A 16,166-nucleotide genomic window follows, 5' to 3' on the forward strand; every position below is an offset into this window, starting at 1 on the left:
ATGCCCTTTGCCCTTACCAGGCATTGGGGCAGGGTGATCAGAATGTACTTTGGCACACTGCAGCTTCTACCTGCTGGCGTAAAGATCATTTTCCTGGACAGAAAAGGAGGCACAGCTAGCAGTTAATTCCAGGGTAAGGACACACTCTATCCACACAATATATTGCATGGCACTGAGGGCTCGAAGAAGAAAAACAGAACTCAGAGACCCCAAACTTCCTGCTTCGTGATCCCACGAGGAACCCCTGACTTTGCCAGTTCAGAAGCCGTGTATCAGCCAGGTCTGTGCAGTTTCTAAGTGGTGTCATAGATCTCCCCAAATTTCAGTATATTCTCCTCATGACTCATGTACATCAGGGAAGATACACTCTCACTTTAATTACAGGCAGGAGCCTTGCCTCGCTGGGTGTGTTGGCCAAGAGAAAGGGGCGTGGCAAGGAAAGTTTATAAGTATACCATTAGTTGAAGTTTTTCTTCTTTGGGTTTCTTTTAATTCCTGGGTGCAGAGCAAGACAGGAGCTTTCTGGTGAAGAGAGATGGGGTCTTCGGGAGCTAGCAAAGTGATGCTCAGATCCTGTCTCTACTCTGCCATACCTAGCCCATCATAACAGGATGCTAGAGTCCAATAGATCTGACTCCTCCCAGGCTCCTTTCAGCTTTCTCCCAAGAACCCATGACACCAGGCATATGAGGCAATCTTCTTCATGGTCCACCTGTATTTTTTGTCTTTAGGTCTTCAGCCACCATGCGGCTCTGGGCTCTGCTTCCCGTGATCCTAGCTGTAGGGGGTATCGCTGGCTTCTGGGTTGTGTGAGTAGTCAATTAAAGGGAACTGGGTCCTTTCAAGGGGGTGGGGTGTTGTGTGTGGAACTTTGGCTTCTTCTGGATTCAGGGTTCCACACAGAAGCTGGACACCAACAGGTTTATTTCACAGGGCTATATACAGCTGTATGGCAGGACCCTCAGCACAGACCTGCCACAGGGTTTCTTCTAGGAGAGGAGGAGAATCTGGAGGGTGGAACATAGGAAGCAACTACTACCCCTGTTTACTAAGCAGAGGCACCTTTTAAAAGTGGTGATTCTCTTTATTGAGCAGGGGGAGAGCAACTGGCCCTATCCATCCCCAGCACAGTGTCCCTCCAGTGGCTGTTGCTGGTGGCTGTCTTACTCTTTTTCCCCCCTTCTTTTTTTAAATTAAAGATTGTGAGTTCTTTGGGGACAGGGAGCCATTTTATCTATTCATTCATATCTATGTAAGCCACTTTGGGAACATTTGTAAGAAAGCGGTATATATTTGCCATGTTCATATTCCTGTCTTTTCCCAGAGACAGTGTGCAGGCTGTTATGTCAAGCAACCTGAGTCTGCACAACTCTCTTCCTGTACTCAATCTTAAAACAGTTGCAGTCTACAGACTTTTAGGGTTATTGCACCATGCACCCATTCCCTTGAAACCTTTTTGCTTGGCTCATTTTCGAGTCCAATGAAGAATGCTGGTGAACACAAAATTGTTTCTTTTTGGTTGGTCCCAAATAATATATCTATATCTCCATCCATTGTATTGTACTATTTACCATATTTTATGGACTATAAGATGCTACGGACTATAAGACGCACCTTAATTTTAATCCAGTTTTTCAGGGTTTTAACATATTAAACTGTTATCAAAACTGTACCGAAAAGTCCTGCTAGCTCCAGGAAAGGACTCTCAGACTTGCTTCAGTTTGTTCTCCTTTCTTCTTGCCTCAGATAAGTCCTCTTTCAATTGCTCCTACTCCACTCCTTGTTTTCTCTTCAACCTTGCTTCTGACCCTTTTTTTTTTTTTTAAACCTTTTTTGTTTTCGAGCTTTCCTTCTCCTCACCAGAATGCACATTCTTGGGGTGGGCGGGCAGGGGTCATATGAACTTCCAGAGGAGGGAGTGGCCACCACTTTGGCTCTCCTACTTCTTTGCACTTTCTTCAGCTGAACATGTTTGCAGAAAGTAAAACAGGAGGGAGAGCTGATAACGATAGTGTTGCTGGTGGTGATGTAAGGCCCAAGCAGCTGAGGGTGAGCTGGAGCGGCAGTCCCCAGGTGGCACAGGGTTAATAGAGGGTCGCCCCCAACCCCCTCCTTTAGCATCGGTACAGGCTTTGCTGGGGGATAGCCCCCCCCCCTCGAACCTGTTGGGCAGGCTTACGAGTATAAGACGCACCTGAATTTTGGTGGATATTTTTCGAGGAAAAAAGTGCGTCTTATAGTCCATAAAATACGGTATACGCTGCTTTTCAACAGAAGCTCTCAAAGTGGTTTACACAGAAAAATTAAAGTAAATAAATAAGATTGTAAACTAAATAAGCTGCTTTATACCAAGTCAGGCCCTTGGTCCATACAACTCAGTATTGTCTGCACTGGCTGCCAGTCAGTCTACAATGACTGGTATTGTCTACACCGAAACTCCAAGGTTTCAGGCAGGAGTCGTTGCCAGCACTACCTGGAGATGCCAGGGAGTGAGCTTGGGACCATGCAGATGCTCTCCCACTGAGCTATGGGCCCATCCCCTAAGGGGAATGTCTTAGATTGCTCACACGTAGCTACCAACCGAATGGAATCCAAAGCAGATCCTGCCTAGCAAAGCGGACAATTCATGCTCTCGGCCACAAGACCAGCTTCCCTCCCCTGTAAAGCTGTAAATAACACAGGGCACAACTAATTCACTGTGCCTGCATATAGCACAGGGGGTTTCAGAGCTTTGCCCATCTAGGGAGGCTAGTTAAGACCTAGGATTGGTTGGGCTGGATATTGCGGGGGGGAGGGGGGGAGGACATCCCAGCTAAAATCCGGTTTAGGAATGCAAGTTAAACGTTGTTACAGTCTAGCAAGGATATCCCGGAGTATAATTTTCCTTGAAAAGCAGTGACCTTTTTGGGTAGGACGGGGTGCTCCTGTCCATGAGGGTTGCTAGCTTTTCAACAGGCCTCTGAGGCTGTCCCTTTAACAGCAGTTTGTTGTGCAGAAATTAGCAGCTGATCATGTTTGGCTCCATACCCTGAAAACACAGGTAGCTGCCTTCTTCTGAGCCAGACCCCTGGTCCATCCATCTCAGAGTTATCTATCCTGACCGGCAGCAACTCTGCAGGATTTCAAGCAGGGATCTTAAATTCCCAGCCCCACCTGCAGATACCAGGAGTTGAACCGGGGACCTTGTGTTGAACCTTATCCCTTGTTAGCGTGGGTAACCCAGGTACCCCTGCTAACTGAGCAAAGAAGCACTTTTCAAAGTGGTGATTCTCTTATATTTAGCAGTGGGAGAGCGACTGGCCCTATCCAGCCCCAACACAACATCCCTCCAGTGGCGGCGGCTGGGCACTTTCCACTTGATTATTTATTTATTGGTTGGTTGGTTTTGTTATACATTTATATCCCGCTCTTCCTCCAAGGAGCCCAGAGTGAGATTTCACATTAAGACAGGGGTAAGATACTTCAGCTTGGCAGGATCATATTGAAAACGATACCCAGAATCTCAAACTTTTGCAACAGGAAAATACAGCTATTTTTCTGCAACAGATTTGCAATGTCGTAGCACTAAATCGCCAAGATAAAAATCCAAAAGAAGGCATCGGAACTGTGAACGGCACCTTGCTGTAAGTGCAGGGACTGCGGTGTCACAAGACGGGGTACAGAAGCACATTTAGCAGATCTGTAGTGACCCTCTGATCGAGGTTAATCTGGAAAGCGCCCTGGTGCCTACCTTACGTGTCTTTAGACTGTGAGCCCGTTGGGGACAGGGATCCATTGCCGCCCTGCGCAGTAGCGTACTGGAGGGGTGGGGTATAAATACTTTAAATAAAAAAATACAAAATATATCTTATTAATTTATTATTGTGTTCTCTGTGTAAACCGCTTTGGGAACTTTTGTCGAAAAGCGGTATATAAATATTCTCTGTGTGTGTATGTGTATTCAGAGTATGTGTTCTACCCCCTGAGCGGCAGTCCAATCCCCCTGCTGGTCTCACTATTTCAAGTGCTTCTTAAAGGTACAGGAACAGTACCTTTGAAATAGACAACAGGCACCGTTTTTTTCTGGCTAGTTGACAGCTCTTTGCATCCATGCTGATGTGGAACAAGGAGGTGGGGGTGGAGGTTGTTGCTAAGTTTAGCCTGCCAGCTTGAGGTTAGTGTTCTCAACCTTTTTGGAGTCAAGGACCGCTAAATTCTTCGTGCAGAGTTTCAAGGACCGCTACATTCTTCATGCGCAGTTTCCCGGACCAGCAGTTAGTAAAGGGGTTTCAAGTTTATCTATCTATCTATCTATCTATCTATCTATCTATCTATCTATCTATCAGACTTCTATACTGCCCAAAACTTGCATCTCTGGGCAGTTTACAATTAAAATAATATAAGCATTAAAATCTTTTGCAAACATGGAATATTAGGGGTTCTCAACCTTAGTTCTCAACCCTCAGTTAAACTCCCATAACCCCCAACCACAATGGCATCTGAGTACCCAAGGTTGAGAACCCCTGAATCTAAAAGCCTGGGTGAACAAATTTGTCTCCAGTATGTCTTCAGTATGTGCGGCGTGGGGGTGCTTGTGATTACTCAATGGAGAGGGGATGTTGGGCCATTAGAAAAATTTAAAAGCTACATGGGGCCAATGAAAACAACACACAAGCAAGCTTTTGAAATCCCCAAAACGCTTCATCAGGCTGGATGTCAAGCAAAGCAAAAAGGAGGTGAGGAGAGGAGAGCTGGGACAGTTCAGTAGAGCTGGAAATCTACCGTTTAACCCTCTCATGATGCAAGTGGAGTTTTTGCAGGAGTTGTGTAGTCGCAGGGCCGGATCCAGACCACGTTAGTCAGGACCACTCACTGAAATTAATTTAGTCATCTCTCATTTGTGTCAATGCTGCTTGGTCATGATCACCTTGCTTGATCTGGATCCTGCTCTTAGATGTGCACTTTGTGAGGCGGACCTAATGAAACCCGTGCAGCTCCTTAAAAACGGTTACATGGCAGGTGCTGGGAATGGCGCTTTTTTTTAACGGTGAAAGAAAATGTGAAGAAGAGCGGTGGGGACCTGGCATTAAAGGGAAGGGGGTGATTCTGAGATGGTGGAGGGCGTGGGGCGTTGTAGTGGTGGATGCCTCATCTTCCTCGCTGGGGAGACGAGGCACTGTTCAGGGTGGGTGAGGCAATGGTGCACCGGACTGCACTCGGAAGGTCGCCTGGGTCCAAGAGCTGCCGCCACTGTGCTTGCGCACCAGAGTGTAGCAGGTGTTCCCCGATCCTCTCTCACAGCGCGCGCTTCTGTGCCCCCCTCCCAACTCCCCTGCGTGCGCCAATCACACCAGCCTGCCTTTGGGGCCACGCAGCTCACGTGGTCCCACATGTTGCCCTCGCATACCTGCGAGGCAAGCCAAGGCAGCCCTCCCTCCCTCCCTCCTCTGCTTAGCCCTCACCGTGGCATGATCCCGGCCAGAGATTGTCCCCCACACCCGACGAGGTCATAAAGGGGACCTCCGTCTTCCACCAGCGGTGCAGACCAGGGGGTTATAGGGGGCCGAGAGACCACAACACCCCACCAATGCAAGAGGGATACGGCGTTCCCTCTCAAGGTGCCTTGGCCGCAACAGGCAGCTGGTTTTAAATCGGTTTGGATCTGACACGAACCATGCTGGGCACCAAATCCCCAGGATCACTTCATTCCAGTGTCATTCATCCAATGACCCTTTTGCATGAACGCACAAAATGGTATCTTGCCTCTTCCCTGCACCACACCGCCTCCCTTCTCCACTTAGCCCTCCTTGGTACACGTGCTTGCTCCCCTTCCCCTGATGAAGGTCCACTTGCACTCCCTTCCTGCAAAGCCCGAGCCAAGGCAGCCCTCCTCCCTCCCTCCGCCACTTAGCCCTCACTGCGGCATGATCCCGGCCAGAGGTTCCACCCCCCTGGCGAGGTCACAAAGGGGACCGCCATCTTCCACCAGCAGTGCAGACCCGGGGGTTACAGGGGACCGAGGGAGCACAACGCCCCACCAATGCAAGAGGGAAGCAGCGTTCCCTCTCAAGGCGCCTCGGCCGCAACAGGCAGCTGGGTTTCAATCAATCAACCTTTGGCTGCAAACAATGAGCACGCAGGAACCAGCAGCCCTTCAAGTGGCACCCAATGCCACACCTTTTCCTTGATGCCCCCCGCGCTGCATACAGTTTGAAGCTGTAAAGATAGGGAATAAAATAGCTGTAAGAAGATCTCAGCAACACGTGGAGGCAAGGCGGAAGCAGGGTCCCGCGCCTCCGTGATACTCTTCCTCTTCTGTGCCATGTGCAAAATTGAGGAAGTGAGTGCCTTGATTGCAGTTGTTGGGGAGGGGGGGATTGACTCCCAGTCAGGGACCGGCACTCAACCCTTCCGGGACCGGCAGCGGTCCAGGGACCGGTGGTTGAGAAACTGTGGAGGATCTGGAATCTTGTGTTCTTTGAGAAGGCCATGTGATCATGCTGCCCACCGGACTAGTGGGTTAAGTTGTGTGTAGTTTTCATGCCTGACTTCACAGCTCTTTGGGGCACTTGACAACATTTGCAAACATTTAACTCTGGCCAGTAGCCTATAATTCCTAACTAAAGACATTGCCGTGGCTCGAGCCTTATCTGGAAGCTGCGCCCTTTAATCCCAGTTATTTAGACAGATTCAGGGAGGATGAGGATATCAATGGCCTGCATTGCTGTATATTTCTATTAGGGTCAGAGGGAGTGTGCCCCTGAACACCAGGTGCTAGGGAACACCAATGGGGGGGGTGGATCGAGATTCATGCACAGATTAGAAGCACAGAGTTGGCGCCTTTAAAAGTGAGGAGAGCAGGTCCTTGCCTGCTCCTCGGCTGCTCCATGCAGCTTCCTGCTGCGGTGGCACTCCCCCAGCAGTCCTTGCATGGTAGCGGCACAGCAGCAGCACACACATGGCCTCTGTTCACATATAGAGGTCATGTGTGTGCCAGGCAACACAAGGGCTGCTGGGAGGCACACTGCTGCCACGGCAGGAAGCTGCGTGGAGCGGTGGAAGAGCAGGACCTGCTCTCCTCACTTTTAGAGGTGCCAGAACTGTGCTTAGAATCTGTGCACGAATCCTGATTCGTGCACATCCCTACTCTTTTCCCTGCACGCGGACTTCCCTGATGTACCTGGTTGGCCACTGCGTGAAGCGAGAGAAGATGAGAGCTGGTCTTGTGGTAGCAAGCATGACTTGTCCCCTTAGCTAAGCAGGGTCTGCCCTGGCTGCATATGAATGGGAGACAATGTGTGAACACTGTAAGAGATTCCCCTTAGGGCAGGCCTGCTCAACTTAGGCCCCCCAGCTGTTTTTGAACTACAACTCCCACAATTCCCAGCCACAGTGGCCAATAGCCAGGAATTATGGGAATTGTAGGCCAACATCTGCAGGAGGGCTGAAGTTGAGCAGCCCTGCCTTAGGGGATGGAGCTGCTCCGGGAAGAGCAGAAGGTCCCAAGTTCCCTCCCTGGCATCTCCAAGATAAGGTTGAGAAAGATTCCTGCCTGCAACCTTAGAGAAGCTGCTGCCAGTCTGTGTTGACAATACTGAGCCAGATGGACCAATGGTCTGACTCAGTATATGGCAGCTTCCTATGTTCCAAGATGCTGGACTAGATGAGCCTTTGGCCTCACCCAGAAGGGCTTTTCTTATTTGGAGGCAGTCTCTGCACCTATCTACTCTCTCCCTGCTTCGCTCATCTTATGTATTTGTGCAAATGTACCACACATCTCCAGGACACTCTAGCCCTGCAGTCGGCAACTTTGGCCCTCCAGATGCTGTTGGACTATAACTCGCATCATCCCCAGTTGTAGCTGGAGATGATGGGAGTTGTCGTTCATGAACAGCCGGAGAGCCAAGAGTGCTTTCCAGATTACACCCTGCAAGGGGGTCACAGCGGATCTCGGAAGTGTGCTTCCACACTTCCTGTGTTGTGACACCACAGTCCCTGACAGCAGAGTGCTGTTCACATTTCTGATGCCTTGTTTTGACTGTGATATAGTGCTATGACATCATGTATCCAGCGTAAAAAGGTGGCTGTTTTTTCGGGTTGTTAGTTTCCCCAAGACTGCTCCCCCTGCTGCTTACATTTCAAATGCAGATTGCCTGAATGGAAGCATTTTGCTGTTGTTGAGCATCTAGACTGGAAAGCACTCAGGTTGCCTACATCTGCAGTCTAGCCCTATTCACTGATTATGATCAACACTGGGACTATCTGTGTACAGTGCCTACAGGCACAGATCTGTACACAGGTGTAGTTATTCATATGTTATGTTGAATGAAGGTACAGCAGTACACTTCCTATCTGTATTCTGCATTTCAGAATGGCCTGTGCTCGGATTCACTTTTAAAATGAGTGCAGGTGCAATAAGCATATATGTGTGTACAGACATTTGAAAGCAGGTACAAGGTAATGTCTGAATTGGACTTCTCTTTACAAGGAACCTGTTCTTGGGACTTGCTACTGCTGGAGAAAGTGGGCAATGTGAAGGACAAAACCAATCTGGAATAACAATAATATACATTTTAACAAATCCAGCAATCTCATGCAATTCCTATTTTCTCAGGTATGCCATGGCGGTTGCAAATGGCTCCGTGAACATCACAGAAGCATTTCCATACATCAGGTACAGGTTTATTGGCTTTATTCGAAAGCATCCCTCCCCATATGAGCCCACCCACTAGGTTATCTTCTGTGAGGAGCGGGGTCTTTTCAGTGGTTGCCCCAGTCTCCAGTATGAAGTATATAGACATTCCTTCCTCTTGAGGTTTACACTATTGAGTAAGGCTTGTCTGTTTACAAAGGCCTCTGGATAGCCAGGGTCCGCCCATCCACTAGGCTAGGCTTGCTCAACTTAGCTCCCCCCTGCTGTTTTGGGACTACAATTCCCATAATCCCCAGATACAGTAGCCAATACCCAGGGATTATGGGAGTTGTTTTGCCAGCATCTGCAGGAGGACTGAAGTTGAGCAGCCTTGCACTAGGCAGATCTAGCCAGTCGCCTAGGGCACCAGTTCTTGGGGGCAGGTGCAAAAAAGTGCCAGAATTTAGCACTGCCAGCTGTTCTTTCTCTCCCTCTTGCATCGAGCCCCTGAAGTACTGCAGAGTGCCATAGGAGTGTAATGTGTAATAGCCCTCCCTAAAGGGCCTGCACATTCTGCACCCCAAAATATGGTCTTTTCTCCTTTCCTCTCCCCTCAGCACGTGTGGCGCATATCCCCCCCAGAGCTGTGTGTTTGGTCAGATTCTCAATCTGGGAGCCTTTTTAGGTAAGCTTGGTCTCACACTGGCTTGTTCACCTCTGTTACCTGAATGTACCAGCTGCCCCTATTTATAAGGGACAAGCCCTGATTTTATGGGGCCCTGCCCTGGTCAACGACTGTCCCTGTTTTGGCCTTGTTGAAACGCCATTCATGTGAGTTGCTAAAGCGGCCATTCTTCCATAGTCTGCACCCTCTAGGACAGGGGTAGTCAACCTTGGCTCGCCAGCTGTTGCTGAACTACAACTCCCATCAGCCCAGCCACAGATGGTTCCCTGTCCCAAAAGCATTCACAAACTGAAAAGAAATGCAAAGGAGACACCAGCAGCCGCCCAGGGGCGTAACAAGGCTGGAGTGGGCCCAGAGACAAAATTTTAAAATGGGCCCCTCGCTGATACACACACACACACACTTTTCACAATATATAGTCATGTGACTTGCCTCTGGGGGGCCCCTCGAGGTGTGGGGGCCCCCAGGCAGCCGCCTCCCCTTGCCTAATAGTAGTTACGCCCCTGCAGCCGCCACTGGGGAGATGCTGTGTTAGGCTGAATAGGAAATGAAGAAAAATGAAAAGCACCCAGTCAAGATGCAAAAAACAAACCAACTGGGGAGACCAAAGTCCCACAAGGCTGTGAAATTGTTTATTGCAGCCCAACATGTATTGGCCGAAGCCTTCTTTGGGGGCAGAATATTTTCCACTGAAATCCTGACATACAAAATCAACTTCTCCACAAACAGGTAAAAGCCTTCTTAGACTAGCCAAGACTCCCTGAGCAGACTGGCTGCTATCATATAAGCTCACGAGAGGAAGATAGCAGCCAGTCTTCTCAAAGAGTCTCGGCTAGTCTAAGAATGCTTTTACCTGTTTGTGAAGTTGGTTTTGTATATCAGGATTTCATTGGAAAATATTCTGCCCCTGAAGAAGGCTTCGGCCGATACGCGTTGGGCTGCAATAAACAATTTCACAGCCCCCGTGGGACTTTGGTCTCCCCGTTTTTTAACCATTGCTTTCCCCCATTAAACAGAAGAGAACCACCCCTCTAAAAAGGCGCCTCTTTCCCAGTTAGCAGGGGATGTGTGCGTTTTGTTTCCTGTGCATGTGCTTCTAAATCAGCGATTTTCAAAGTACGGGCCTGACCCTGTACTGTGTCGTGGAGTATTAGGCACTGGATCCTTTACTAATTAACATTTTAATGATCTCTTAAACTATCATGCACCACATTTTGAAAAGTAACATTACAGCCGTTCAGATATAGGACTAGTAGCTTGTTTCCAGTAAGACTGCTAAATTTGAGCTGATGCATTACATGTACAAGATAGCAGTTCTGAATATAGCCAGTCAGCTAATGAGAGTGGCTTTCCCACTCACTGCTGTGAAGGCATGGACTTTAGCAATAGCAATAGCACTTACATTTATATACCGCTGTATAGCCGGAGCTCTCTAAGCGGTTTACAATGATTTTTAGCATATTGCCCCCAACATTCTGGGTACTCATTGCAAGGAGGTTGCAAATTATTCTTTGGGGTCATGGGGATAAGTGATTACATACAACTGGGTTGCAAGAAGTTTGTATAAGAAGGTTGAAAACCGCTGGTCTGAATGCACCTTCAGGCTGTAAGTTACATGGGGATGCTGGGAATTGTAGTCTTAACAGCTGGAGAGCCTAGTTGGACATTCCTGCCAAAAGGTTTCCTGCAAAGGGTCCCTGCGATGATGCCTTTGGGAGAAAGCCCATTGACTATTGGAAGAGGAGGAGTTACTGCAGAAGGGCTCAGCAGCTATGGGGGCAGCTCTTCTTCCCACCTATTAAAGTGAAAGGGGGAGAAGTTGCTATCGGCACCAACCAGCCAATAACCACCCTGTAACCAAGAACTCTGTAACCACCCTGGTGAGGGGTCCAGTATTATTATTATTATTTTACATTTTATATCCCGCTCTTCCTCCAAGGAGCCCAGAGTGGTGTATCATTTCATCACAACAACCCTGTGAAGTAGGTTAGGCTGAGAGAGAAGTGACTGGCCCAGAGTCGCCAGCAAGTCTCATGGCTGAATGGGGATTTGAACTTGGGTCTCCCCGATCCTAGTCCAGCACTCTAACCACTACACCACGCTGGCTCCAGTATGCAATGGGGTGGGTGCCCATGATCCAGCATAAGACTTTGCCCCCGCCAGGGCCCAGCACAAACTGTCACTGGCCCTGACCTCAACCCCATGCATAATTTTATTGTATACACTTTTTCTTTTCTTTTCTTTTTTTGGTAAAAACTTATAGAAGCCTAGATTAATTTTGTAAACTTTTGTCATGGTCCTCTTCTTTGTAGTCTCTTCTTTTCTACACCCAATCAGCAAGAAGTATACCTGATACAAAATGAAACTGGACAATTAAAAGAGATCAGGGTTAAACGTTATATTCAACAATTATATATTTATACTGAATATGGATTAATAAATATAATGGTATATGTATATATTAAAGTCCAAATGAATAGTAACTCACCAAACTCCCGTCCACATAAATACTCAAAAAATTTCCCATTAAAAGGTTTGTATGGGAATATTGGAGTATCTATGTGGATAGAAATTCTGAGGGTTACGATTTATTTGGACTTTAATAAATGTATATACAATTATGTCTCTATTTTTTCTAAGCAGAAATGCCCCAAATGCTTTAGCCATTCCTTGTAGGGGTGGTGCTCCAACTCCCGAGGTTTTTGGTTGCCCTTCCCGGCACCTTCCCAGCTCTACCATGTTGTTATGGACACCATCTGGCTCAGGAGGCTTATCCGGGTTCAGTCTGTGCCCTCTGTTGCTGGAGTTACCTTGGAAGCAACCTCTGCCCTTCCTCTGTGGGGGTTCTGATATTAGATTTGGTTCAGTTACTACTGAAGCACCTTGTGATCGTGAGGAGCATCCCAAGGCCCCTTGTGTTTTAAAAAGCACAGAGTGGATGCTTCCTGCATAGGAACATAGGAAGCTGCCATATACTGAGTCAGCCCATTGGTCCATCTAGCTCAGTATTGTCTACACAGACTGGCAGCGGCTTCTCCAAGGCTGCAGGCAGGAATCTCTCTCAGCCCTGTCTTGGAGATGCCAGGAGGGAACTTGGAACCTTCTGCATGCAAGCATGCAGGTACTCTTCCCAGAGCAGCCCCATCCTCCAAGGGGAATATCTTACAGTGATCCCAGCTTCTGATAATTCACCAGGCATTGCTCACAAACGTACAAGCTAATTGTCACTGCCTTGAGGACTAGCAACTTGCTTTTTAAAAGATGACTATTCAGGAATCGTAGGGTGTGAAATTCTTTGCCCGTACTCAATTTTACACTTGCATGGCATTATGGTTTGTGATTACATAAACACAGAATAGGCCCAGCCATGCTAAAACACACGGAATACTGGCTAGGTACAAGAGCATTTGGGTAGCTGCAAGCTGGCAGCCCTTAGGAGCAGCAGATAACAATGGAGGAGTAAAGCTGGCAGGCTCGACAACTTAATGAAGTCCTCTTGGCGTAATGTCTTTTCCAGGCATGGTGATCTGTTATCTAAAGTACCAACAAGTGCGGAATTATGGTTGCCGCTCCCGTTTAAATCTAACTGGGCTTGTTCTAGGCATGTTTTGTGCCCTTGGCGCATCTATTGTGGGCAATTTTCAGGTAAGATGCTGTAAGGGGAAGGGATGGGTGAGGCTTCACAACAGGGGAAACAGATGTGAGGATCAGGGGTGGGGGTTCTCAGAAGGGACACACCCTGGCAATCTCTTCTTTTTTCTTCCCCCTACAGCAATACAACCAGCTGGAAACCCATTTGTTTGGCGCCTTCTTGGCCTTTGTGGTGGGCATCCTTTATTTCTGGGTCCAAGCATTTCTGACTGATAAAGTGAAGCCGAGACACGGAGGGTTGTGGATTGGGCCTCTCAGGTTCGCTCTCAGCGTCTGTGGCACTGTCTTCCTTGTGGCCAGTATCCTGAATGTGGCATCTGTTAGAGATGAAGGGGAGGGGAGGGGTGGGTGGACTGCGGCCCAGGATTTCATATCGTCTGCAGAGTGATGTGATGGAATTCAGGTCTTGCTGGGGACTGTGTGTTGGGAACTGAAGGGTAGAGGATAGGTGAAATCACAACGACCGGCTTCTCAAGGTGGCCATTTATCTTGCTTTTTCCCAGCGTCCACAGTACTCACTGACAGGGCTTTTGGGGGTCTTCTGAGGAATCCCATTCTCCCTCCTTGCAAGTTTTGGCTCTACAGTCAGATGCTGTGGATTATTTTAGTGCTATTTGTACAGTGCCACCTGCCGGCATGTGCTTACTTTCCATCTCTTTTTACAACTGCTTTAAAGCAGACATGAACAGAGATGAGAAAGTATGTGCTGTCCGGCAGGTGGCGCTGTAAATATACCACCGAGGCAGGGCTCGGCATCTGACCACAGAGCCAAAACTCACGAGGAGGAGGAATGGGATTCTTCAGGAGCCCGCATGCGCACAGGGGTGCTCTTACCCCTGGACTTCCAGGCCGAAGTCCAGGGCCTCCACACCCCCTGGGGCCCCCAAATCTTTTTTAGTCTGCCTCGAGTGGTGTGATCGCGTTAAAAATGTATTTAAAATACTGTGTGTGGGAGTGGGGGGCTCCAAATGCCCTTAGGTCCAGGCTCCAAAATTACCTAGGTGCACCTCTGCCTGCACATCTGGATCCTGCACAAGAGCCCTGTCAGTAAGTACTGTGGGCGCTGGAAAAAACATGAGGTAAATGGTCATTTGGGGAAACCCTGTAGCTGCCCTGAATGGTTGTTTAAACATCTTCCAGCCCTGACGGGATGTTTCTTTAAAGATGAGGTGCTGTAAGGAACTGAGAAAATGTTTAAATGTTTTAAATATAAACTGGTCCCTCAGAACTTAAATATTAATATTCAGTAGGAGCCTGGGCAACCCAGCACCTGGGACATTTCCCAGTCCTGCCCAGAACTTTGTTGGGACTGACAGGCACTCGGGCCTTTCCTTGACTGCTTGACCCCTCAGCATTTGTGCTCTTTTACTTGAAACGGAACTCTGAGGCCGCCTACTGTGAATGGGCGCTGGCCATGGACCTCTTCCTGCTTTTCGGCCTCTTCGCCGTGGATTTCTGGCACATAGGCGACTGCTTAGTCTGTGTGCAGCCTCACCGAAGAACCCAAGATATCCAGGCCTCCACACAGACCCTGCAGCTTTGATGACCCTGTGGGGAAGAAGGGGCTTTGTGAGGATGAGTGTGGGAACTCACCCCAGGCCAGCCTTGTGGTGGGAAAAGTCATGCCCCACTATATTGGAAACCAAAGTCGTTCTGGCCTTCTGCTGTGAGAGAAAGGAGTCTCTAATATTCCATGGGACCCTTGGTGGGCAGCATATATGTGCCATCCAACCAGCTTGGAAAGCCTCCCCAGCTGTGATTCCTCATAACCCACCAAATTAACTCTGCCACTGAGCAGAAATATCCCAGGTGCCCTTGGTAGGATCCAGCCATGCCTTTCCATCGACTGAGAAATATTGCCGGTTCTTTCACAAAGAGATCCACACTCAGTCTTCCTCTACATGTCATCGGAAAACTATTTTTTTAAAGTGCCTGTTTTATATTCTACTAGCACCTTCCCACAGTGGCGGCAACATGGCACCCTTCCGCTCTCTTGGCCACCTTGACACCGCTATATGAAACACAGTGCAGTGGAAGGATCCCAGTTACGGCTCTGACTTTTGTGGCACAGTTGGATGTATCCTTCTGCTGATGAGACCAGCCTTTGCATTCTACCTCATGGGTGGGCCTAGAACCCTTTGAACATGGTTGGATGGATGAGCAGCGATTCCACCATGTACTCCTACTACCTCAACAAGAAAGTGTGGGAGGTGAAAGGAACCAGAAAAACAAATGCTTCTTCTTCACAGTCTGGTTCAGTTCAATGAATCCTTGGCACAACTACTGAGGATTGGCTAAAGTATGCAGGTAGTTCTACATGGATCCTTATGCCAGTAAAACAGTAGCCCAGGTAGTGTTCCCTCTAACAGGGATGCCCAGATGTTGTTGACTACAACTCCCAGAATCTCCAGCTGCAATGGCTTTTGCTTGGGGATTCTGGGAGTTGTAGTCAACAACATCTGGGCATCCCTGTTAGAGGGAACACTGAGCCCAGCTGAGTGGTTGCATCTCCCTACCTCATCCTCTGGATATATCCAGGCACAGACAGCTGCTAGTTGAAACCATCCTGTGTTAAAGGATGATGATATTGTGTCTTAAATTCCTGGCTGGCTTCTTAACCATGTAAATACTTCTGAATCACTCCATGAAGGCAGGCCCAATTTTTTTTCTTTGATATACTGTAGTACCATGTATGACTACTCTTGTGTCCTTCCTCTAGGGGGAAAGTAGTCCCATCCTTTGTTTTCTTTGCTATGTAAGGGTTGGAGGTAGCTGAACCATCCCATTATGGGGATGAATACTGAGTTCCAAGATGCCTCTCTTTCTAATATGTTCCCTTTGGGAGTTTATTCAAACTGTACCCTTGCACAAGTGGGAAAACAAGTCTGTCCCCCAACTCTGATTTTAACTACTTGTTCTCTCAACCTCCCCCAATCTAACTGATTTCTTCCTTTCTGTGGAAGATTTAATAAACCGAAAGCCTCAGATTCAGTTCTCATCATCTACTATACTGTCTGTTTTCTGTCTGGCCACAAAACCAGAGCATGGCTGGCTAACATGAGCACAGCCATTAGTGATTTAGGTGTGGTATTATTGCCATAGCTAAACTATTTGTTGGCATGTGTGCTTTATAGCAGCTTTCAAAGAGAATAGGGGACAAAGTTGCTGAAACTCTGAAAGTATTTCTGTGAAAGATGAAGTGATCCGTGAGGCTGAGAG

At 48.2% G+C, this 16,166-nt stretch overlaps 1 protein-coding gene across 1 annotated transcript; it reads left to right on the forward strand.

Annotated features, from left to right (window-relative positions):
• Nucleotides 1-505: 505 nt before the first annotated feature.
• Nucleotides 506-15,948, forward strand: TMEM150B (transmembrane protein 150B). The gene is made up of 6 exons (XM_053262655.1): nt 506-809; nt 8,594-8,653; nt 9,229-9,296; nt 12,814-12,941; nt 13,069-13,246; nt 14,300-15,948. The coding sequence occupies exons 1-6, from the start codon at nt 745-747 to the stop codon at nt 14,488-14,490; spliced, it is 690 nt and encodes a 229-aa protein (XP_053118630.1). The 5' UTR covers nt 506-744; the 3' UTR covers nt 14,491-15,948.
• The last annotated feature ends 218 nt before the right edge of the window (nt 15,949-16,166 follow it).

Source organism: Hemicordylus capensis, chromosome 6 (assembly GCF_027244095.1).
Source record: "Hemicordylus capensis ecotype Gifberg chromosome 6, rHemCap1.1.pri, whole genome shotgun sequence".
Classification (NCBI taxonomy): Eukaryota; Metazoa; Chordata; class Lepidosauria; order Squamata; family Cordylidae; genus Hemicordylus; species Hemicordylus capensis.

Excerpts from the sequence above, each read along its gene's own strand:
- TMEM150B (XM_053262655.1), top strand. The coding sequence starts at position 745 with ATGCGGCTCTGGGCTCTGCTTCCCGTGATCCTAGCTGTAGGGGGTATC. Across the intron at positions 12,942-13,068 it reads CTATTGTGGGCAATTTTCAG|CAATACAACCAGCTGGAAAC; the intron begins GTAAGATGCTGT and ends TTCCCCCTACAG. Across the intron at positions 13,247-14,299 it reads CACTGTCTTCCTTGTGGCCA|CATTTGTGCTCTTTTACTTG; the intron begins GTATCCTGAATG and ends TTGACCCCTCAG.